The sequence below is a fragment of the Cnephaeus nilssonii genome (genome assembly GCF_951640355.1).
Source record: "Cnephaeus nilssonii genome assembly, chromosome: 4".
Lineage (NCBI taxonomy): Eukaryota > Metazoa > Chordata > Mammalia > Chiroptera > Vespertilionidae > Cnephaeus > Cnephaeus nilssonii.
This window is the reverse complement of record NC_137075.1, coordinates 18,077,071-18,102,009: the sequence shown is the minus strand read 5'-3', so window position 1 is coordinate 18,102,009 and position 24,939 is coordinate 18,077,071. Positions and strand designations below refer to the sequence as shown.

The following is a 24,939-nucleotide window of genomic DNA, read 5'->3' as shown; positions in this document are numbered from 1 at the left end:
TAGAAATCGAAGGCTTCCCCCAGTTTCCAATGTCTCTTCTCTGTCCATCCTGTGGTGAAAGAAGTCCAGCTTGTCCTCATTAGGCCCAGAAATAGGGCCAGTGTCCGGACACTTTGGTGCCATATTAAAATTTAGTCCTCTTCAGCCCGTCCCCATCTGGGTAGTTTAATCTGTTCCTGGCTGCAATCTGGCTGGCTGTACCCAGGCCCACACTTGGAGTCCGTGTGGCTACTGGCCTTATAGCTGCTAGACCCACAGGCCTGCTGGGAGACAGAATGGGCAAATGAACAGGGCACGCACACGTTATTGAGAGCGAGAGCCTCTTTGTCGCAGTTGGTTTATAGCATCTCGTTCTGGGGAAGGACTAGGTGCCCTTTCAAACTAACCCATTTCCCTACCTGCCATGGGCTTCTGCTGGCTCCTCCCCCTAACCAATCCATTTTCCAGATCTCCGTGGGGGAGGGGGGTGTCTGGGGCCTTTAACCAATCCAATCCTTTTCCCAGGCTACACTGACAGGCCTCTACGGTTGTCATCTTGGTTGCTACTATGCACCACACAGCAGAGGAATTTCCTCTTTATTGTTCTATCCCTCCCCCTGGGGAATGTGTGAAACTGTAGCTTCCTAGTAAAGCAAGCCCAATATTGAGTTCAGTTTCCCAGTTTATCAGGCTTTTTAAAAAATATATATTTTTATTGATTTTATATTTTAGAAAGAGGGAAAGGGAGAGGGAGGGGGGAAGATAAACATTGATGTGAGAGTGATTGGCTGCCTTCTGCATGTGCCCCAACCAGGAATCAAAGCAGCAATCTTTCGGTGCATGGGAATACACCCAACCAACTGAGCCACACCAGCCTGCTGTTATGCTTCTTCATGTCTGATTCCCTTTACTCTTTTCCTTTATTAACTAGAGGCCTGATGAATGAAAATTCATGCACTGGAGGGGGGGTCCCTCAGCCCAGCCTGCCCCCTCTCACAGTCCAGGAGCCCTCAGGGTGGGAGGCAACCCAGAGATCAGGGGAAGGCGATACCCCCATCACACCTCTGCTGCTGCCACTGCCAGCAGCACAAGCCTTGGCCAGCCCTGGTTACCTGAGCCTCAGGTGGCCCTGGGCAGCTGGGCAGCCGCCATTTGAGGCTTGCCTGTACCTCAGGCCAGTCCTGGGCAACTGGGGGGCTGAGGGGACTGGGGGACTCCAGAGGCAGGTGCGTGGCAAGGCTGAGGGTACTGCCATCTTTGAGGGCATGGCAGTCAATTAGCATATTCCCTCTTTATTAGATAGGATATCTACCTATCTAACAAATCAATGTTTCTCTCTCTCTCTAAAATAAAATGTTTAAAAAAGCATTTTGCTCAGAATAGGACCTCTGGCCTTGAATAAACATTAGCTATTTAAACATTTGTGTCATAGGATATTTCTCTATATCTCCTTTGATTTCCCACCACAGTTTAACAATATGGTTAGCCACTGGTCACATGTTACTTGAATTGTAATTAGTGTACCTGAGAAACTAAATTTTTAATTTTATTTACTTTTAATTAATATAAATTTAAAATTTACTATCAATTATTGGAACACAATTTAGGCATGACTGGAACAACTTGGGTATGTGAACCTACTTTTTCAACTGTACATTTTTTGAAATCTAAGTAGAGATTAGAGTATTCCAATGAAAATGTAGCAGATTAATTGAGATGTGCTGTAAGTACACAATACACACTGAATTTCCAATACTTGCTATGAAAAAGGAATGTGAAACCTCATTAAAATTTTTAAATATTAATTACATGGTAAAATTACAATCTTACCTAATAATAGACAAACATGTAAATTGACCGTACCTCCGCTACGCCCACAGCCAATCATAGTGAGTATGCAAATTAGAAGGCCAAAGATGGCGGCTGCCCAGCTACTCCAGGCGCAGAGTGGCCAGGCGGGGCGGGACGCCTGCTATGAGAGGGAGGGCGGGGGCCGAAGGGATCTACAGGAGCGGAGTGCCGCAGCGAAGACAAGACTGCAGACTCCGGAGTCTGCAGCGAAGACGAAGATGAGATGGCAGACTCCGGCCTGAGTCTGCAGTGAAGATGAATATGGCAGACTCTGGCCAGAGCGAAGGCCTGGGTCCCGGGTGCCAGAGGAAAACCGGTGCTGGAAGCCAAGGTAAGGCAGGCCTATTGCACGAATTTCTTCGTGCAATGGGCCTCTTGTATTTTGTACATATTATGTTAAATAATGTATGTTATTAAAATTAATTTCACCTTTTTACTTTTTAAATATAGACACTAGAAATTTTTCAATTATATATGTGGCTCACGTTTCTGTTGGAAAGTACTGACTTAGAATTACTGTGCCTATGCTTTATAGTTAAGGACAATATGGTGGTTATATATGTGGAGTTATAGATGGATATATGTAGAGTTATATGTGTATGTATGTATATCACATAGTAGCCAGCCTCCAAGATTCCCCTCAAAGATGCTGTGTCCTGGATTTCACACCCTTGTATAGTCCGCTCCCACATCGTACCAGGATGGTCTATGTGCCCACTAGAGTACAGCAGAAGTAATGGTATGTCACTTCTGAGAATGAGTGACCAGCTATAGAAGATCAAGTCTCTGTCATAGGATCTCTCTCTCTCCCTCATCACTTGCTCTGGGGGAAGCCAGCTAGTATGACATGAGGTCACTCAGGCAGCCTGTGGAAAGCCATGTGGCCAGCAAGAAACCGAGCTTCCCAACAACTACATGAGTGAGCTTGGGAGCAGATCCTCCCCACGTTGTGCCTTCAAATGACTGCAACACCAACTGATAGTGTGATGGCAACTTAATGAGAAACTGGAAGCTAAGACCATCCAGCAAGGCTGCTCCTGGAATCCTGACCCGCAGGAAATGTGAGATAATAAATGATGTCGTTTTAAGCTGCTGAGTTTGGGTCATTTGTTTCATAGCAGTAATAACTAATACATAATCTTAAGGCACTATGAGGTTCACTGTACTGTACTTTATAATGCCCCCCCGCCCCCGAAAAAACAACAACAATAAACAGAAATGTCCTAGAGGAGGGGAATTGTTAAGTAAATTTATGGCGTATTTACTCAGTGGAACAATATTCAGTTATTAAAAATGTTGGACTGGCTTCATCCTCATGAATGAAAGTGGACAGTGGAAGCCCACGTGTAGCTTCAAGGAACTACTCAAAAGGAGTAACACCAACAGCTGCTGACCAAGGATCACTTTTATAAAAATACCGTGTAAAATTACTAACCATCCAATGTCTCATTTCTGTCTCCCTTGTCTGTTCCTCCTTCCTTTGTGTGTCCTCGTAGAGAATTCCACCAGGGCACCAGTGGCCCTTTACCATTCAGCCTCCTCCACCGCCTGAGCTCCTTGAGGCAGGGACTTACCTAACACTTGGCTGGAGCAAAGTGTGAATGCCAATGAACTTTGAATGATAAAATGTGCATTTTTCACTTCAGTTCTTTTAAAGCAGAATGCAAAATTGTAGATAGGGTGGCTCAGTTGGTTGGAGTATCACCTCCTACACCAAAAGGTTGGGGTTTGATTCCTAGTCAAAGAGCATTCTCTACATTTCAAATTCCATCCCCAGTTAGGGTACCTACAGAAGGCAACCAATCGATGTTTCTCTCTCTCTAAAATCAATAGAAACATATCCTCCAGTGAGGAAAAAAAAAAAGTGCTATTTTTATAGCTGTTATTCTTGGACACACAAATAAATCAACGTATATATTCAAAAGATGTTTATTTCTGACAAGTAAAATGGTTATGGTAAATTTATTCCTTTATCTAAACATTAACATTTATATATATTAAGGTATGCTGTTTAGTTGTAGATTACGTTTTGAAAGTATTTTTATATGTACAATAAAAATGCACCTTTTTATTTTGTATAAAGTTTTTTCTTTTTTTTTAATCTTGGGGTTTTTTTAGAGAGAGAGGAAGGGAAAGGGAGAAAGAGAAACATGATCCCACCGAGGACCCAATCTGAAACCTGGGCATGTGCCCTGACTGGAATTGAACCGGTGACCTTCCGGTGCATGAGTAGACACACACTGGCCAGGACCTTAAAAAATCTTTTTAAAATATTGTAAGATGAAGAGATTTTAAAAATTGACATTATTAGCACAAGATTCATGTTAATCTTTACTCATGTAAATAGTACAAAATACTGCCTAATTAGTGTGGTTGGTAAATTTTTGGTACTTCTATTTTCTCTGCTATTGTACACCATGTATAAAATGCGTGCCTACTAGAAGTGCAGAAGTGTCAGAGCTTCAACAGCTGGCATCTGCGTACTCTCTTAAAAAAACAAACAAGCCATTTTAGCCAAATCTACCTCAAATGTGTTCATGTAGATGGAGGTCCATCTATTGACCTGTATTCTTTTCAGCTCCGGATGGTCCACGTGGTTTATGAAGCAAATACAGATGTCGAGACGGTGAACGACCTCCCCTTTTTTGCTTTGCTGTCTCTGTCGGGGAGAAGAATGGCTTACAGAGGGCCAGTCACCCATACTCACTCCTTTTCTTGGACCCACAGAACTGTCACAGGCTGTGGTGGATGCGGGAGCAGTTCCTCTGTTAGTGCTTTGTATCCAGGAGCCAGAAATTGCTTTGAAAAGGATTGCTGCTTCGGACCTCAGTGATATTTCAAAGCATTCGCCAGAGTTAGCACAGACAGTAGTGGATGCAGGAGCGATTGCTCACTTAGCCCAGATGATTCTGAACCCTGATGCTAAATTGAAGGTATTTAAAAATAAGTTAAAAAACAGACTTTTGTTAATCTAAGAAAATGGAAAATGTGTACAGATGAATATATTTTCAAAAATATTTTGTAAATTATCATTGAAAACAGATATGGCTATGTTATGTATTTGGTCTTTTCATATGTGAAAAGTATGCTGTAAGGATTAGATAATAAAGACATGACTGGAAAAAAATATGTGCAATGCTAAAAAGTAGAAGTAGCATCAGTATTAACATTAATACTAAAATAAGGAATCACAAAATGATTGAATCTGAGTGGGAAGGCGCCTAAAGGTTTTCTAGCCCACCACTATATTTAAGTTTATTATGAAAGTTGTCATATATTTTTATGTTTGTTTTTTTTATAGTTTCCTAAAATCTGATTTTCAGTTAATAGTCTCCAATTATACTTTTATATGCTAATAGTTATGTCTTTAAGATTTTAAAACTGTTAATGTTAACTAAGCAAAAGAAAGTTCTTTGAAATATTATCGGCATCATGCCAAACATAAGGTGTTCGTTCTGCCTGATTTTTTTTGTACTGTATTACCACATATATTGTAAATGAACAGTTTAAGTATTACATAATTAAGAAATAGTATTTATCCAGAGGTCATATTCTTGATCATCTGTGATAGAGATTTAAATAGTCCACAGAAAACTATGACATTTAATGTGGAAATTAGGGAATTTAAGAAATTGAGTATTTAGGTTTAAGACTAGGATGTGAATGTCTCAAGACTCAGAAATCTTATGTTATGTTACATATGTAGTTGTTTTTTTCTTTTTATAAAGGAATTTGTATTAAACTGCTTAAATCATATCTGATCTCTGCAGTGGACTCTAGGTAATGCTTTGTTTCATTTTGGATTTTTTGCTTGATAGCGTCAGGTCCTTTCAGCTCTCAGTCAGATTGCAAAACATTCTGTGGATCTGGCTGAAATGGTGGTTGAAGCAGAGATTTTTCCAGTTGTACTCACCTGCCTGAAGGACAAAGATGAATATGTGAAGAAAAATGCTTCTACTTTAATTCGAGAGATTGCAAAACATACACCTGAGGTAAAAAAAAAAAAATAGTTTTTCAAATACAATAATATTAGTTAGTTTTTGTTGTAAAGTAAAACATCAATTTGTATACAAGGCCCAGGTGCTGCGCCACATGATTTGGTTGGGGCAGGGCTTCTCATTGTGAGCACTGTGCACATTTTGCCATAGATAATTCTTTGTTGTGGGGGGCTGTCCTGTCCTTTCACTAAAGTTTAAAGTCCTCATTCTTTATTTCACCTAACATCTTCACTTGCTTGAAATTTTTTATAATTGAAGTGTAATAATCAGCTAGTAACCACTGTTTGCAAAGGGGGATAATTAGGCTAAGATATTTCAAGTCTGACATTGTCATTCAGCATTCAATGAGTAATCTGCTTCATAGTCACTAATTATGATTGGTGCTTTCAGCAGTTAGCTAGTTAGGAACTAGCCCTAGGCTTATTAGTGTCTGGGTGAGAAATTTTGACATCCACTAGAATAGGGATAAAAGTTGTGCTATCGATGCATGAAAATTGAAGCACAGCGTAAACTCCACACAGTATATCTGTACATTCAAAATTGGATTAATCATAGATCAATGGAACAGAACAGAGAACCCAGAAATTGACCCAAGCCACTATGCTCAATTAATATCTGACAAAGGAGATAAGAGCATACATTGGAGCGGAGACAGTTTCTTCAATAAATGGTGTTGGGAAAATTGGACAGATACATGCAAAAAAATGAAACTAGACCACCAACTTACACTACTATACACAAGAATAAACTCAAAATGGATGAAAGACTTAAACATAAGACGTGAAACCATAAAAGTCCTAGAAGAAACCATAGGCACCAAAATCTCAAACATCTCTCATACCAATATGTTTATCGATACATCTCCTAGGACAATGGGAACTAAGGAGAAAATAAACAAACGGGACTACATGAAAATGAAAAGTTTCTGCACGGCAAAAGAAACCATCATCAAAATAACAAGAGAGCCTACTACATGAGAGAACATATTTGCCAACGATACATCTGATAAGGGGTTAATCTCCAAATTATATAGAGAACTCATACAACTTAACAAAAGGAAGACAAACAATCCAATTAAACAATGGGCAAAGACCTAAATAGACACCTCTCCAAAGTGGACATACAGAAGGCCAAGGGACACATGAAAACATGCTCAAAGTCACTAATCATCCAAGAGATATAAATCAAAACAACAATGAGATATCACCTCACACCTGTCAGAATGGGTATCATCAACACATCAACCAACAACAAGTGTTGGAGATTGGGGAGAAAAGGAACCCTCGTACACTGCTGGTAGGAATGCAGACTGGTGCAGCCACTGTGGGAAACAATATGGAGTTTCCTCTAAAAATTAAAAATGGAACTCCCATTTGACCCAGTCATCTCACTTATAGGAATATATCCTAAGAAACATGAAACACTCATCAGAAAGAATATATGCACCCCTATGTTCATAGCAGCACAATTTATAATAGCTAAGACTTGGAAACAGCCTAACTGCCCATTAGCAAATGAGTGGATTAGAAAACTATGGTACATCTACACAATGGAATACTATGCGGCTATATATAAAAAAAAAAAAAAGGAATTCTTACCATTTGCAGCAGCATAGATGGACTTGGAGAGCATTATGCTAAGCAAAATCAGCCAGTCAGAGAAAGATAAATATCACATGATCTCACTCATATGTAGACTCTAATGAACCAAATAAACTGATGATCAAAAATAGACCCTGCGTTAAGACATGAAGCATGAACAGACTGTTGAACCTCAAAGGGAAGGCTGGGAAGGGTGAGTGGAAGAGATCAGCCAATGAACTTGTATGCATATAAGCATAACCCATAGACACAATGGGGTGATGAGGGCCTGGGGGGGGGTGTAGGACGGGAGCAGGCTGGAAGAAGTTAATGGGGGAAAAAAGAAGACCTATGTAATATTTTCAACAATAAAGATTAAAAGAAAAAAAATCAATGGAAAATATACTTGGGTGAGGATTGACACCAAAAAAATTGGATTATTATATTTGTATGTTTTTAATAATTATAGAAATTTCATTAAATCATATTTCAAATTTTACCAGGTGTTTTCGGGTCCTAAGTAAAAATGTTTGACAAGTAAAGTAATGTTTAATCATCTTATGCTTCACAGTCACCTTCCTTTCCTTAGCTTTCGCAGCTGATAGTGAACGCAGGAGGAGTGGCGGCCGTGATTGACTGCATCGGGTCTTGCAAAGGGAACATACGGCTGCCTGGCATCATGATGCTTGGTTATGTAGCGGCTCATTCTGAGAACCTGGCAATGGCGGTGATCATTAGCAAGGTGTGTTCTTGCTCGGTTTTCTTCTAGTTATTGCAGTGAGATATTCTAAGACAGAACCATGGTAATACTCTCCCACCGATCATAAAATGTAACTGACCAGAGAGAAAGAAACCTGAAGAATTATTCAGGGTTCATTAGTAGGTTTCCAAAAGAAATGCTTGAAGTAAAGTTTACTTTCAGGCAGTTTATAGTTTCACTCAGTATTTAATATCTACAAAATGTCAATACCTCTGAGTATTAGTGTTACCTTTATTGACACATTCAGTGTACTTGTAACCTGAAGGATTGCGTATATATTTACAAACATGTGAAGCATACTTTGACTAAAGACTATTCTTATAAATTACATGCCCGGTGGTCATGCTCCCCTTACCTGCCATTTGGGCAGGAGATGACAATGGCTAGGACATCCCTTTTTATCCACTTTCCTTCAGCTTTCATGAACTAATTTCTCTTTTTAGATGTAGGCAATTCAGAGCACATGTCAGATAGTGATGTTTTGTGTCTTTGCTCTAAGAATTTGGCCTCATTTCAATATACAACTTGGTATTAACACACCATACAGTGTATCCCTGACACATAGTAGGTGCCCAGAAATATTGATTAAATGAACAATTATTGATCTCCTGAGAAACGCTTCAGAAACTGTGTTCTTACAGTGTCTCCAGCAACTCTCTAGGGTGCGGGTTTCTTATCAGCATAGAAAATCAGCTGCTGTGTGTTAAACAGAAGTGTGGATATTTTTTTAATCCCTTGCTAATCCTCAGAATAAAAGGGAGCCTCAGATCTTTATTTCCTACCTATTCCTTGATAATTCTTTGCTTAACTCACTTTTTATCCTACGCTTTTCCTTTTGTTCTTCTATTACCACATCTTCTATTACCACAGACTATGATAGTGACTAGAACAGGAGTGCTGCTTTCTGAAGGGTCACTGTGGGGATAGCACTGGGAATTTTTATTCTTGGTTCTTTTGTGGATCGCAGAAAGCTTATATATAGGCAGAATGATGAAAGAAGCAGCAACTGCTTTTGCTTCCTGTATTTCCTCTCCATACTAACCAGGAGGCACCCCCCCACACACACACTTTGGTCCAGGGTTGCTGCTGGCCTCTCCCACCTCATTGTATCTCAGTTAGTTGAAGATCTCAGTTAGTTGAGAGAAACCGCACAGCTATGTGTCGTTCTTTTTCCTACATAGGACTCTAAAGACTAATAGCAGTACTTGGCGTATAAATAATACTTCATAATTTCAAAGCACATTCATGCTTCTGATCTCGTTAGCCCTTCATAACAACTGAGGCTGGGGTGGAGGAGGCTGGCTGACCTCTTTTCCTCCTGCTTCTTCAGTCTTGCTATGTCCCAGAATATGGACTTTCTAGAAAGTTGCCTCATTCTGAAGACAGGTCTGACCTTTTGTATTGGCAGATAGACATTTTTAGTTGGAGAAAGAGAAGCCAATGAAGAAATACGGCAGGTCTCTTGAGAAAATTGGTGTTAATAATCAAATTTAAAGGCACAGAGGGGAAAAGTGTACATGATCATTGGGATTTTGCTATGGTAGCATGATGTTGTGACATTGACTTTAGTGGTACTAAATTTAAGGTGATAATTATTATAGTCTCAAATTAGTTAGAAAGTTATTCCTAAACAGAATCTGGAATTATAATTTGATTTGGCAATTGGATTCTTCCTTAGATATAGAAACAGATGTAGGCCTTTTAGTTAATTCTGTTTTGATTATTTAGATAAAACTGAAGCCTGAAATGCAAAATGCAAGCACGCACTATTTGTGTAACAAAAGTAATAATTTCTACTTTGATATTCAGTCATGTTAAAATGGTCAAAACTATCACTTAAAAGTTGACCAAGCCCTGGTTAAGCATCATCCCATACAACAAAAGATCACCAGTCAATTCCTGGTCAGGGCACATGCCTGGGTTGAGGGCTTAATCCCCAGTACGGGGCATGCAGGAGGCAGCCAATCTATGATTCCTCTCTCACATGGAAGTTTCTCTCTCTCTCTCTTTCTCTCTTTCTCTCTCTCTCTCTCTCTCTCTCTCTCTCTCTCTCTCTCTCTCTCTCTTTCTTCTTTCTCCCTTTCTCCCTCTCTAAAATAAAATAAATTTAAAAAAACATATTTAAAATAAAATAAAAGCTGACCAAAATTAGACTCTTTCATCCTGGTCTGGATTCATAACACTTGCTCTTTTGATCAACGCTGCAGGGTGTGCCCCAGCTGTCAGTCTGCTTGTCCGAAGAACCAGAAGATCACATCAAGGCTGCCACTGCCTGGGCCTTGGCACAGATCGGGAGACACACTCCGGAGCATGCACGGGCCGTCGCAGTCACAAACATTCTGCCAGTGCTGCTTTCTTTGTACATGTCGGCAGAAAGCTCTGAGGATCTTCAAGTAAAAGCAAGTGCTTACTTCTTCCTGTTTCGTGAAGATTTGTTAGATTTTTGACTCAATGTGTAATTTAAAATATCTTAATTTTCATTATGGACAATATTGCTTTCATGAGTCAAGAAATACAAATTTATCAGAAGAACTGAGGAGAGTCTTCTATGAAAATGGGTTACCCTTGTCTCTAAACATCAGTGATATGTTTTAAAGAAAGATCTTTGCAGATGCAAAGTTGTAAAATGAATGTCAGGTTGTTGCCTTCTACATGCCTGTTGCTTTTTTTATAGAATAGGCATTGAAGAATAATAGAATCTTGGAGTTAGAATTGGCTGCAGAGTAAGTCCATCTTACATTAAAAGTTGAGTCCAGTCCAGCTGGTGTGGCTCAATGATTGAGGGTCAACCTATGAACCAGGAGGTCATGTCATGGTTTGATTCCTGCTCAGGGCACATGCCCCAGTTGCAGCTCAATCCCCAGTAGGGGGCGTGCAAGAGGCAGCCAATCAATGATTTTCTCATCATTGATGTTTCTATCTCTCTTTCCCTCTCCCTTCCTCTGTGAAATCAATATAAAAATATCAATATAAACCGATATAAAAATACATATTATTTTAAAATTTGATTCCAAAAGAACTTAAGGTGATTTCAAATGTAAATGTAACTGGGCAAGGGGTGTTCCTGAAGCCATGATCCACTTCTCCTAACTCCAAGTCTGCCTATTTTTTTAAATTATATGTCTTAAATTTGTTCCTTAAAAGAAAAATGTCCACATTATTCACTAAATTAAACATTTTAAAATATGTATTTTTTTAAATCCAGCTTTCTGAAAAAATATTACTGGCTACTAAAATGATTCACAAAACATGACTATAAAGTAGAATGGGTTGTTTAATAATTATAAAATTTTAAAGAAAGAAAATACTACCTCATTCGGAAAAAGTTATTTTTTTAAAACAACTTTTAGAATTGAGTTGGATTTAAAGAAGTGCACAGAAAAGACAATAATTCAAAGTAAAATTAAGAAGTGTTAAATTATATTTAATTTTTAATTAAAATAAGAAACTAACAAATAGGTGGACAAAAGTAGGTTTACAATTATAATACAAATAAATATAGTAATTAATTAATAATACAAGAATAAACTGTTTCACATACTCACAACTGTAAACCTACTTTTGCCCACCCCATATACTTTATATACTACCAAGTTTATATAACTTGGCTTTAAATAAATTATAATGATATTATGATGTATAAATATCACTGGAGTAAAATATAATTTTTATTGTGTTTTATTTTAACAAAGGTAGTTTTAGTAAAATATTTAGGTTTACTAATAGAAGTTAAGGTTCCTCCTGCCTACATTTGATACAATATTTACTTTCAGAAAATACACTAGGTATTAAATTAAAGTCTATCAATCATTGTACTATTAGCAATCTTCCAGGGCTTTAAGTCAAGCATATCTAACACGGGCCAAGTAAACAAGGTTTAAGTTTATGTGGGCCGCAAAAAAACAAAAGCTTCAATTTTCATAGAAAAGTAGGTTTATTTCTCTAGAGACATGCTGAATACAAAGGCCTGAAATAAATGAGTAATCATTAACATAAAATAATAGAACATTTTAATAAAAATTAATATATTTTCTTGAACATTGACTTACCAGACACTGAATAACTGCACAAATTAATAAGTAACGCAAATAAACCTATTTTTCTTGTTCTCCAAAAGTGAAATATCTCCTGTTGCACACACCAAACAAGTCAGTCCAAGACTAATGATGTGGCAATCGGCTGCTAAAATATTAGCTGCTAGTATTAGTGGAGAGAAATGGTGCACCTGCGCATAAGGTGCATAAGGGAAATGAATGCAACACGATTATAGTAATCAGTCATTAGCAAATGTTGTAGTTTGTTATTCATAACTAGTGGCACGGTGCACAAAATTCGTGCATGAGGAGGGAGAGGGATGGACTCAGCCCGGCCTGCACCCTCTCGCAATCCGGGACTGCTGGCTCCTAACCACTCACCTGCCTGCCTGCCTGATCGCCCCTAACCACTCTGCCTGCCTGCCTGATCGCTTCCAACTGTCCCCCCTTCCAGTCTGATCACCCCTAACTACCCCACCCTGCTGGCCTGCTCACCCCCAACTGCCTCCCCCTGCTGGCCTAATCACTCCCAACTGCCCCCCTGCCGGCCTGCTCGCCCCCAACTGTCCCCCCCCCGTCGGTCTAATTGCCCGAACTGACCCCCCCTGCCGGCCTGCTCACCCCCAACTACCCCCCCACTGGCCTGATCGCCCCCAACTGCCCCCCTGCCAGACTGCTTGCCCCCAACTGCCCCCCCTGCCATCCTGCTCGCCCCCAACTGCCCCCCCTGCCGGCCTGATCACCCCCAACTCGCCCCCTGCCATCCTGCTTGCCCCCAACTGCCCCCCTTGCCGGCCTGCTCTCCCCCAACTGCCCTCCCCTCCTGACCTGATCACCCCTAACTGCCTTTGCCTCAGCCCTGCCACCATGACTTTGTCTGGAAGGACGTCTGGAAGGTCTCCAGATCTAATTAGCATATTACCCTTTTATTAGTATAGATTATGTATAACAGGATATTGTAAAAATTAAGTTATGAAATTTTTATTAAATCATTTCTTACATACCTTTATATTGGCTGTGCTGCAAAAATATTCATTGTGGGCCGCATGCAGCCTGCAGGGTGTGAGTTTAACATGCTTGCTTTAAGTCCATCCAAATATTTTCTTAATGTAGAGACTTGATCATCCTTTTTTTTCTTCCCCAAGGTCTCTTGGATTCTATAAGTTGTTGGGTGAGAGATCAAGTCTGTTTGATTTGACATTATCTCAGTAGGGGAAATGCAACCAAGAGCTTCAGGAACTGTCTATTGGTATTTCTCATTTGTTATTCTGTGGCAGCTTTCAAATTATAAGACCATGTTTAAGTTTATTTTGTCTGTCCCAAAAGCATGTCAATTTCTATAAGCATTCTCTAATTGGTTCTGATCCAAGAGAACCAATGAGCAACCCCTTGGAATTTCTTGCCTATTTTCATATAGCCTTACAATCTGCCTGTACATATGTTATTTCAAATACCTGATTAAAAACTGAAAAAATACATCTTTTTAATAAGCTTACCCATATATTTTTTTAAATATTCAGGCAATTGCATTTTCACTTGTTTTGATTTAGAGACATCCTATTGAAATGTTAGTTTTGGCATTTGAGTAAGTTCATTCTATCACCTTAGTTATAAAACTATTTCTAAGATAATTATTTGATTTATTATGTTCTTATTATGATGGTTCTTCCCTTTAATTTTTAGCAGCTTTACTGAAATATAATTCATCTACCATATAGTTTACCCATTGAAAGTGTACAATTCATTGGCTTTTAGTATAGTCACAGAATTGTGCAACCACAACTCAGTTTAATTTTAGGACATTTTTATTCCCCCATTTGCCATCATTCCATATCTTCCCTACCTAGTCTCAGGCAACCATTAATTTACTTTCTGTCTTTGTGTATTTGTCTCTTCTGAACATTTAATTTAAATTGAATCATACAATATATGTGGCCTTTTGTGCCTGGCTTCTTTAATTTAGCATAAGTTTCAAGGCTCATTCTTGGATAGCATATATCGTTATTTGTTCCTTTTTATTGCAAAATAATATTCTATTGTATTGTATACCACATTTTGTTTAGCCAATGAAGTTGTTAAAAATCTAAAATCCAGAAATTGACAAGTAAATAAAATCTTAATTAATATATTGGTATTCCTTTCATGCTGGGCAATACAGCTGATTATTAATCATGACATACATTCCTATCTAGAAGTATATATAAACATAAATCTAGTATATTTCTTGACAAAGGATAGTAAAGCTCAGTGAATTTCTAGTGTCATTAGAAGTTCTATCCTCCAGGGTTCTTGATTAATAACTTGACAGTGTATCACCAATTTGGAACTGTTAGAATTAGAGTAAGGCTGTCTGCATGGTGCAGTGAATGTGATCTCTGCTGTACTGTTAGTCACCCTTGTCACCAGTTAAGGTAAATATACTGGCCTGCTAAAGTCACCATGATCCTAAGATAGTTCATCACAAAGGTAACTAGGTGTGTTGAGAATTGAGAGTTTAATTCCAATTTGTTATACTACTTGTGGGAAAAAATTGTGCTGCATTACTTAATGGGTTTTTTTAAAATCTAGCTTATAAAACAATATTTGAGAACAAATATCAAGAGATAAGAGATTACAAGACTGCTTAGCGTGGGTCTCAGGGAAACCATCAATTCAAGAGTTTCTTTATTTGAGAGCACAAATGTGATTAAAGTTTTTGTAGAATACATTTATCAACTATAAAATTCATGAAGTGAACATCATAATGCTCTTTGACATTCAAGAGCATTGCTGACTGTTGAATAACGTGATTCCAGAAGACCAGGTCAGCTAAGGTCTCAGAGAGAGAACAGGTGATCGATTGATCAGAGGAAGGAGATACTGAAGCACAAACCACAAACACACAAGCAGATGTGGATTTCCAGTGGAAAACAGCTGTAGATAAACCCAATTGTGAAGGCTTCCAAAGTGAAGGGGGCAGGCTTTCATACAAGGCAACAGAATCACAACCAGCCATGGCCTTAGAGCTGACTGCAGGGATGTGCTACAGTCACATCAGAGCTCTTCTCCAGCTCCACTTTTGGCACGGGGGCAGCACCACGTGGTGTCACCATGGAATATAGATGCTGGGGGAGGGTGGGAAAGGTACCTGCAGGTACTTATTTTTTCGCTTGTGGGTGAGACACTCCCTATTGTTGAGTGTTCCTCTACAGTTGAGCAGATTCTGTTGTGCCTCTGTGAGTGGGGCAATTTCTACCCGTGACCTATAGCAGCATATCTGCAAGTGCTCATTGAATATTGCACACAGTAGAATATTTCTGACTCCACACCTATAGCTCATGAAGCCTTTTGGAGAACATAGAATGCCTGATAATGGCACTCTACAGTAAACTAAGTATTTTCTCATATTTGTTGATTGGAAGGAATAGGACATTAGTTATCTCACAGTTTCACATATACAAATTTTATACTTAATAAAATATAATACTTATTTGTAGTCTATAGCTTTATGATTTCTAATTTCAATTTCCTCATAGGTGTTTTAAGAGCTCAATAACACATTATACATTTTAAAATTTGGCACAAAGACAACTGGCAGAGTATCTATACATATAAAAGCCTAAGCGACTGTTACAACCGGTCGACCGAACGACCAGTCAACCAGTCGCTATGACACGCACTGACTACCAGGGGGCAGACAACTCAATGCAGGAGCTGCCCCCGGTGGTCAGTGTGCTCCCACAGCCAACCTCCCGAGGATGGCCAACCTCCCGTGTTCCCTCCCCACAGCTGGCCAACCTCCTGACCCAGATTGGCCCGATCGGGACTGGGTAAGACGGGCCCCGATCGGCCCTGATCACTGACTAGGCCAAGGGACCCACCCATGCACGAATTCGTGCACCGGGCCTCTAGTTCTGTGATAAAACCAATGAAAGATAGTAGTTTTTCTGACAACTATTTTTTAAAATGAAATAACTGCAGCTTAGACCAGGACATTGATTTTATTTTTTTAAATTCCAGAAACATGAGAAATGAAATGTGGTCAAGCTTTAATCGATTGCTTACTTTGATATGTATTTTGCTTTGTGTTTCAACAGAGTAAAAAGGCCATAAAGAGTATCTTACAGAAATGCACCTATTTACCAGCCCTGGAGCCATTTCTCTACGATGCTCCTCCCAATATCCTAAAGCATGTGGTTGGACAGTTCAGTAAGGTAAGACGTGCTCTTAGCCTGCAAGTAGGGGAAGAAAATGAAGATGAATTAACTTGTTTGTTCTGGTGGATCAATGTTTTCTGTAAGATGGGGGCAGGGTTCTCCTGCTTTCACTGATTGTATTGACAGGGATGGTAACATAGATTAATAAATTCACACATACATAATCCACACTTCCTTCTTTCTCATGGTCTCTTAACCATCTTTTTTAGTGTTCTTGGGAATAAATAGTATGTCAACACATAAAACCCTCATAATATAATTTGTATTGGTAAGTGACTTTTAGTAATTCCCCTGGTGTCTGTTAGACTCACTCACCTGGGAACACTGCAAAGATCTTATAAAGAAAAGAAGAACGGTCTCTGAGGCACTGAAATATTCTTCCCAAAGGTCATGCAATTACCGGAGATGCTCTCAGACAGTCATTTGAAGTTAATTGAATTATTTTATGAACAATTTAAACAAATGCAGCTGTTATAGTTCTTAGGTTATTACAGATTAAAAGTAGGAAGGTCAAGTTGCTAGCGGTGGGCAGCAGCCAGCAGGACTGACTACTGATAGCAAAAGCTGAGAGAGAATGACCGCATTGCCACAGCCGCTAAAGGCCAGGATGGTGACCCTAAGCTATCAAGACCTGGTTAAATTGTGCTCAGGAGCCTTGACTTAAGAAAAATCAGTCACTAAAGTAAATAAAAATAAATCAGTGAAATTTGCGAAAGGTTAGACAGCCAAGATAAAATAAAGACAGTACCTCATATTATGTACTCCTGTAAATATGCCTATGGGAATATTTGCTTCAGGCAGAGTTTTGTGTTTTCTTAATCTAAGGGTACCAGAGCATTAGAAAGAGATGGGAAAGCAAGGCAGAAGGCAAAAAGATAGTAGTTGACTGTGGCTGGGGACAGACAGGAGGCATGAAAACTCTCCAGACCAAAAGAATATTTAAAACTGATATATCTGTGGGCCATTCCACCTTTTTTTTTTTTTTTGATGAATCAAACCATTTTCTTTATTTTACATGGTGTTTTATAGTAGACTTAGCAAAAGACTTTAAGTATTAAGTTATTACCAACACTCATAAAACATTCCACTTTTTAAAAATATATACTAGTGTAATCTTTTACTGTCCAGGTGATGTATATTAACATTCTATTAGCCTGATCCTTTTGTAGTTTTCAGTATTTGTTAAATGCCTACACGTACCTGTAAAGCTTTGAGAGATAAAACAAAAAAGAATAAGACAACGTTCTTCTTCAAGGAACTTTGTAATCTAGCTGGGGAGACCAGAAGAAATTATTAGAAAGTACTTCAGTGTGGGAGGCTTCATAATAAACTTTTCTAGAAAGAAGGAATAAGTGAATGTAGTCTGAGGTATTCCTGGGGGCTTTAGTGGAGGAACTGCAAGTGAAAAAAAGCTGGTTTTGAAGAAAGAGTAAGAATGGTGGGGATAGAAAGGGTGTTTCTGTCAGAGGGAATAGTAGCGAGGACCACGGAAGAGTGGGAATCCCCACATTGAGAACCTCCTTTCCAGGACCTTCCTTGTCTGGTCAGCTGTTGTCGTGCATAATCAATTCCTTCATCTGCACTGGCTCTTTCTTCTCAACACACAAACATCCGCTATCAAACCCAGTGACTTTCTTTAGTTCTTATTGGTTGCTTAGAATCTTAAAATCTTCTCTTGGGTTGATTTCTTAACTTTCCTGATTCTTCTATTTCCTTTTCCTGCCTACTCCTTAGTATGTTCATTCCTTTGTTGAAAATTAATTGAGCATCTATTAGGCACCGGGCATTAGAGAAATAAATTAATGAATAAATGTACAATTTCTGCCTTCATGACATTTATGTGTGCAGACATATAGACTGATAACTAAAATATTTTGTGGCAAGTGCATGGGGCTTAACACAATGCCGTGAGAGAAGAAAAGTACCTAACATCCTGGGATAAGAGAGTAGGGATGTCTCAGAGGAAGTTTCTTAGAGGAGGTAACACCTGAGCTGAATCTTAAAAGACAAGCAAGAGTTAGCCAAGAAATGGGGGGAGGTGTGTGGAAGATGGAAGGGCATTCTAGGAGAGGGAACAGCATGGGCAAAGGCAAGAAATGGCCTGTCATGTACCCTTTGAGATTATTGAACAAAATTTGGGATAGAGATTGGTGGGAAAGGAAGCTGGAGAGGTATTTAGTTGCTGGGTCACGGAAGGCTTTCTGCGCCTTGTTAAGGTGTGTGCCTTTAATTCTGTAGGTAGTGGGAAAATGTTGAATGGGGGTCAGCAAAGGAGAGACAACACTTTATGTTTTATGTACATGAGTGGATCTCCATTGCCTTTGCTCATATTCATTGCCTTTACTCCATATGCACAACATAAAAAGTTCATACATTTCTAAAAAGACTGAATTTTACCTTTAATCATCAGCAAATTTAGGCTCATTATGTTACAGGTATGGTAGACACACATTCTCTCTTACATTTTCTCAGATATATTATTGCTTTTCAGCAGTAACACTCCAACTTGGAAAAGCAAATCTGACATCTTAATGTGCTTCACTTTTCAAGGTGCTGCCACATGACAGCAAAGCTCGACGACTGTTTGTAACAAGTGGTGGACTTAAAAAGGTTCAAGAGATAAAAGCCGAACCTGGGTCTCTTCTACAAGAATACATCAACAGCATTAACAACTGCTACCCAGAGGAAATAGTAAGGTGGGAAAAATAGACTTTGAGATGTTCAAAATTAGAATGTGGTTTTGCTGTTTTCAAATCTATATTTTATATCCACTCTGTCAAAATACTACATGAGACCAGTGCATACCTTCACCCCTGCTCTTGATCAGTTTTCCCCCACAAATTAAATAATGTTCTGATTGACACACACATTTCCAAATCAAACTGGAATGGCATTTGAGACATTTCTGTACTAATCTAGGACATGCTTCACTAAAGAATACCCAAAAACAGAGTTCAAATTAAATTAATCTTTAATGTGAACCTGATTTAGAAAAGGGCCTGTGGATTCTGATTTTCATAGTTCCCTAGATATATTATTAAGCTCACACTTCTATTAATGGCAGTATTACAAATAGAAAAAGAGATATGTTGAGTGTCAAAAAGAAAGTTACAATCCATATTTGAAAAAACAACGAAATAAATAATGTTGTCTATGCTATGCAGGTGCTTTATAGTAATATAGGAGGAAGCTACTTTTAAGATTAATTTTTTTTAATGAGGTTGATTTGAAGAGGATTAAACCTAAGCCTCATACCTTGTAATCCTAAAAGAGAACCATATCACTAACCCCAAAATAATTATGTGGAAAAAATGCCCACAACACATGCAGAATTAAAGGCCATATTTTTCTAATCCTACACTTATTTCTTACTTTCTCTAATTAATATTAGAGAATATAATTCCAATTTTAAAATTTGTTATCCTATATAATAAAAGGCTAATATGCAAACTGTCCCCCCAACTGGGAGTTCAACCAGGAGTTTGACCAGGGGGCAGGGCTGGCCAGCCAACCATCCGCAACCCCTCTGCCCAGCCAGCCCGGCCCCCGATCGGCCCCCCACCTGTACACGAATTCATGCACTGGGCCTCTAGTAACACATAAATAATTCTTCCTATTTAATATTAGTGATTCTTAATACATATGGTAACATTTATTCTAAAAACACAAAAATAATTTTATTTAAGATTAAAATCTGTTTTCTGTTCACATATATTCTACAGATAAATTCTTTCCAAAGAGATAAGTTTATGCACTTTTGGAGGTTTATGAGAACTCCTTGACCAAAAGAGTTCCAATAAGTGAGCTTTGAAAATATTAGTTCATATAAAATATACCCAAGGAATAGTATATCATAAAATGTATATCTACTATATATACTTTATAAATGTGATATATCAAAAAGTTTATATAACACTAGAGGCCCAGTGCATGAATTCGTACACCAGTGGGGTCCCTTGGCCTGGCCTGTGGGATCGGGCTGAAACCGGCTCTCTGACATCTCCCAAGGGGTCCCGGATTGTGAGAGGGTGCAGGCCAGCCAAAGGGACCCCACCAGTGCACAATCAGGGCCAGGGAAGGACATGGGAGGTTGGCCAGCTGGGGAGGGATCGCGGGAGTGCTCCAGGGAGTGTCCAGCCTGTCATGCTCAGTCCCGATTGGCCGGACCCCAGCAGCAAGCTAGCCCACTGGTCAGAGCATCTGCCCCTGGTGGTCAGTGCACATCACAGCGACTGGTCAACTGGTTGACTGTCTGCCCCCTGGTGGTCAATGCACATTATAGCAAGCGGTTAAGCAGTCTTAGCATATCATTAGCATATTATGCTTTGATTGGTTGAACGGCCAACCAGTTGACCAGATACTTAGCATATTAGGCTTTTATTTTATAGGATGTATGTTATGTGTAAAACTACTAAATGGTGAAAATATAAAAATCTTTTCTCAAGAAAAAAATAGTTAATTTTTACACATTTGCACATCCCTTTTGGAAGAATGCTATTTTATGTAAGTTTAAAATAACTTCCAATACAATTTTCTAACATAAACAAAATTATAGGAAAATGAAAACTAAAGGGCCCCCAAATGGAATGGCCTATTAGAATTAACCAATGGTAAAGAACTTTCTTGAACAGAAGTTGTCTTTCTATACTTTTCTAAGATTATTTTACAGAGCACAAAGGGAAAGAAAAACTCTGTCATGTTAGAATCTAATTTGATGTTTTGTCAAAATACCATTGTAAATTTTTCACTTCTAACATTCTGTGATCTGGGATTTTATTTTTAAAACTAGAGGCCTGGTGCACGAAATTTGTACACAGGTAGGATCCCTAGGCCTGGCCAGCGTTCAGGGCCTATCAGGGCCTTCCAGCTTCTGGCTGGGGCCTCCCTTCCCTGGCTGCCAGCTGCCATCCAGGGCCTTCCTTAATTCTGCAGCGCCCCTTGGTGGTCAGCACACATCAATAGCGAGTGATCAGTCTCCCAGTCAAACTCCCGTGGGGACAATTTGCATATTAGGCTTTTATATATATTGATTGGCTAATTATGAAGAATTTTGGTTAGCTGTCTTTTTCAAATTTCTGATATATTTTTTAAAGCATTAGGTTCTATAAAATGGTGTTTTATAGAAATCTTTGAAACATTGTTTATGAAAAGAGACAATATAACCTTTAAATGGTTTTATTTTTACAATCATATTTTCAAGAATCACTTGATGACTCTTTTAGAATTCTTTATAAGACAAATTATCAATGATCACATTCTCTCTGCTCTTTTTAGCCTAAATATCTACTTTATATTGCCTTCCAATTTTAGTAATCTTTAAAAATTTCTAATGAAAGTAGTCGGTATAATGAGAGAGAAGGCACCCAGGACTAGAGGTTAGAAGATTTAAGTTCTAGTCCTTGTCCACGCCACAGCCAGAGATATTTTTGGAACTCTTTTGTCTTTTGAATCTCTGCCTAAATTAAGGAGGGGAAGATGCTTTTAGGAATCTTCTAATTTGGGGAGAGAAGCATGCATACAACTCTTCCATTTGGCACATTTCTGATAATGGTAACTGTATAATAACCAAAATTCTACATGGATCTATGGTAAGGTTAATTCAATTATATTCTTAAAAGCCATAGAGAGCTCTAGCTGGTTTCAGTCAGTGGATAGAGCGTCAGCCTGCAGACTGAAGGGTCCCAGGTTCGATTCTGGCCAAGGGCACATGCCCAGGATGTGGGCTTGATCCCCAGTTGGGGGTGTGCAGGAGGCAGCCAATCAATGATTCTCTCTCATCATTGATGTTTCTCTCTCTCTCCCTCTCCCTTCCTCTCTGAAATCAATAAAGATATCTTTTTTTTTTAAGTTTGAACAACTATTTTTTGAAAAGCCCTAGAGAAATAAATTGGAATAGCAGTGGTTGACGGGCAGAAAAAAAAAAAAGGAATTTCCTGTTCTTTTTTTGGAGGTTCATTTCCATCCCTTTATAAAGAGTATGTGGTTAGCACCTACCATATAGTAGCACAATTTTTAAAGTTTGGGTTTTTATTTGTAATCTACTTCTTGCTATTGAAATTAAAAAATACCTTTCTTGTGTCTGACATATTTATAAGGCCTAGGAAGCTGAGGCCTACTTTAAAATTTGTGACTAACTCAGAGAAAGCAGTTGTGAATTCCTCAGTGTATGAATACTTTGAAGAGATCCACTTGTTGAAGGACTTTTCTAGAGTAGGAGGCTTTTAGAGAAACAGCATTCTTTAAGGTAGCTTTTTACGTTTGTCTGTATGTATCTGTTTAACTCTGGCTACCTATAAGAGCACCCTATTGAGAAAATACAGCTCTGTTTCGTCCTATAACTTGATAAATTATAGAATAAATTAGTATACTCTCAATTATGAATTTTTAAGTCAAGCATACAAGGATAAAGATAACTAACAAAGGACAAAGCAAGTCTCAAACATTAGGTTTTATCTGGAGAAAACACCTTATGAGTATTCGTTATTTTAAGTGTTTCGGTAAGTTTTAAATTACAGTTTAGTTTTTTAGTCATTTATTATATTCTAGAATGTCTGCCAAATTTTACTTGACATATTTATATGCATGTAAGTTCTTTCCATGGTATATGAATCATCCCATAATATACCAATCAATATATTTAATACTTTTATACTAAATCTTTTATAAAATGTTCTATTTATAAATACAAATTTATAGATGCCCAAGAACAAATAAAATCAATTAACTTCCTAGGTGGAATATTTGTAAAACACTTATGAAATAGTTCTGTAATATGAATTATGCTCCCAAAAATTTTTTTATGTTTGACCAGACCTGATTAAAACTGCATTGTGAATAATCCCTAAGACAATCTGAATGCAGGAGTTGATTAGTAATGATATATTGTGTTGTCTAACTTACGAAAAAAATCTATTAGTTATGATCATTAAAGCAACATCAGTCACTTGACATAATAAAACAAGTTGCTTTAATAAATACTATCACTGGGTCCAAGTATCTTACTTTGAAAATATCCATTCTTTGCCACTGCATTGAAAGCCCTTAAATGTTTTGTTATTTATCTAGCACAGTCTTGTGAGTTGGTGTTCTTCTGAGGATATGTTTAGAAAGAGGAAGAGAGGAAAGAAGGGAGAGAGAGAAATATGGACCGGCTGCCTCCCATATGCACCCCAACAGGGGATCAAATCTGCAACCTAGGTATGTGCCCTGACAGGGAATCGAACCTGAAACCTTTTGGTGTATGGGATGCCACTCCAACCAACTGAGCCACATGGCCAAGGCAATGTTCTTTATATATATATATGTTTTTATTGATTTCAGAGAGAAAGGGAGAGGGAGAGATAGACATGTCAATGATGAGAGAGAATCATTCATCAGCTGCCTCCTGCATGCCCCCCACTGGGGACGAGCCTGTAACCCAGGCATGTGCCCTTGACTGGAATCGAACCTGGGACCCTTCAGTCCACAGGCTGATGCTCTATCCACGGAGCCAAACCGGCTAGGGCAATGTTCTTTTCCTGATAGGCTCTAGCCTTGTGCACAAGCATTACTGGAGCATAATTATTCAGAGGTTTGATTCTTAGAATTACTTCAGATAAATTCAACCTTTTATTGAATCTTTTGTGCCTACTGGGCTAAATCTTTTCACCAGTATCTAATAAAAATTTTCTTTTTCAGGTATTATTCTCCTGGATATTCAGATACACTTTTGCAGAGAGTGGACAGCTATCAACCACTTACTAACTAAGCAAAGTTACATTTATATATTCAAATTCACAGCAGAGTAATTATGAATGATAGTTAAATAAAGGACTTTCTAAATATTTGAACTAAGTATACTCTAGATTTATTCAATGTAAAGTACCTTTAGGTAATATTTTCAAATTTATGTAATACTTTAAAAAATAGTGACTTGACTATGTGAGAAACTATTCATGATCTCTTACAGAGGATTTACTCTAAAAGTAGATATAAAGACATTAAATAATTTTAAGGCATTTGTTATTGCTCTATTAAAAACCACACACACACACACACACACACACACACACACACACACACACACACACCTCCAACTAGAGACAGATAAAATACTCAAAAACTCAGTTATTTTGGCCAATTCTTCATAGGCATAAGCAAAGAAAACTGGGCTTACAAATTCTATAGCAGGTTATAGAAAGGAAATAGTTAAAAGAGGAAACTGATTGACAGAAGCACAAAGACTCTAATGCTGGTGACATAAATGCATTAATCTAGCACATAGACTTTGTGACTAGCCTGTCATAGATAACCTTAAGAACTTAGGAAACTCCTTTTCATCCCAAGTTTTCTAAGGTCTTTTCTTACCCTACCTAAACTGTTTCTTACCTTTCCTGGCCAGAGAGGATAGGTCAACATTAAGCATTATGCTACTGCAGACAAGCTTTCCATTTTCATAGAAGGGTTTCTTAGTCTAGCTCTGCTCATGAATAAACAAGTAAGCAGGCATGTAAAATAAGTCATCAGTATTCCTTTGTCCTAGCTTCACTTTCCCAAGTCTCA

At 38.5% G+C, this 24,939-nt stretch overlaps 1 protein-coding gene across 1 annotated transcript in view; it reads left to right on the top strand.

Moving 5' to 3' along the window:
- LOC307098788 (sperm-associated antigen 6) overlaps nucleotides 1–24,145 on the top strand; it is a gene marked incomplete at both ends in the record, with an annotated part of 60,140 nt that extends 35,995 nt beyond the window's left edge. The window contains 6 exons of the mRNA XM_079769831.1: nucleotides 4,558–4,763; nucleotides 5,649–5,822; nucleotides 7,998–8,150; nucleotides 16,279–16,395; nucleotides 18,949–19,094; nucleotides 24,076–24,145. Of these exons, the coding sequence (XP_079625957.1) occupies nucleotides 4,558–4,763; nucleotides 5,649–5,822; nucleotides 7,998–8,150; nucleotides 16,279–16,395; nucleotides 18,949–19,094; nucleotides 24,076–24,145 (866 nt within the window). The remainder of the gene's footprint in view (nucleotides 1–4,557; nucleotides 4,764–5,648; nucleotides 5,823–7,997; nucleotides 8,151–16,278; nucleotides 16,396–18,948; nucleotides 19,095–24,075) is intronic.
- Nucleotides 24,146–24,939: the final 794 nt, after the last annotated feature.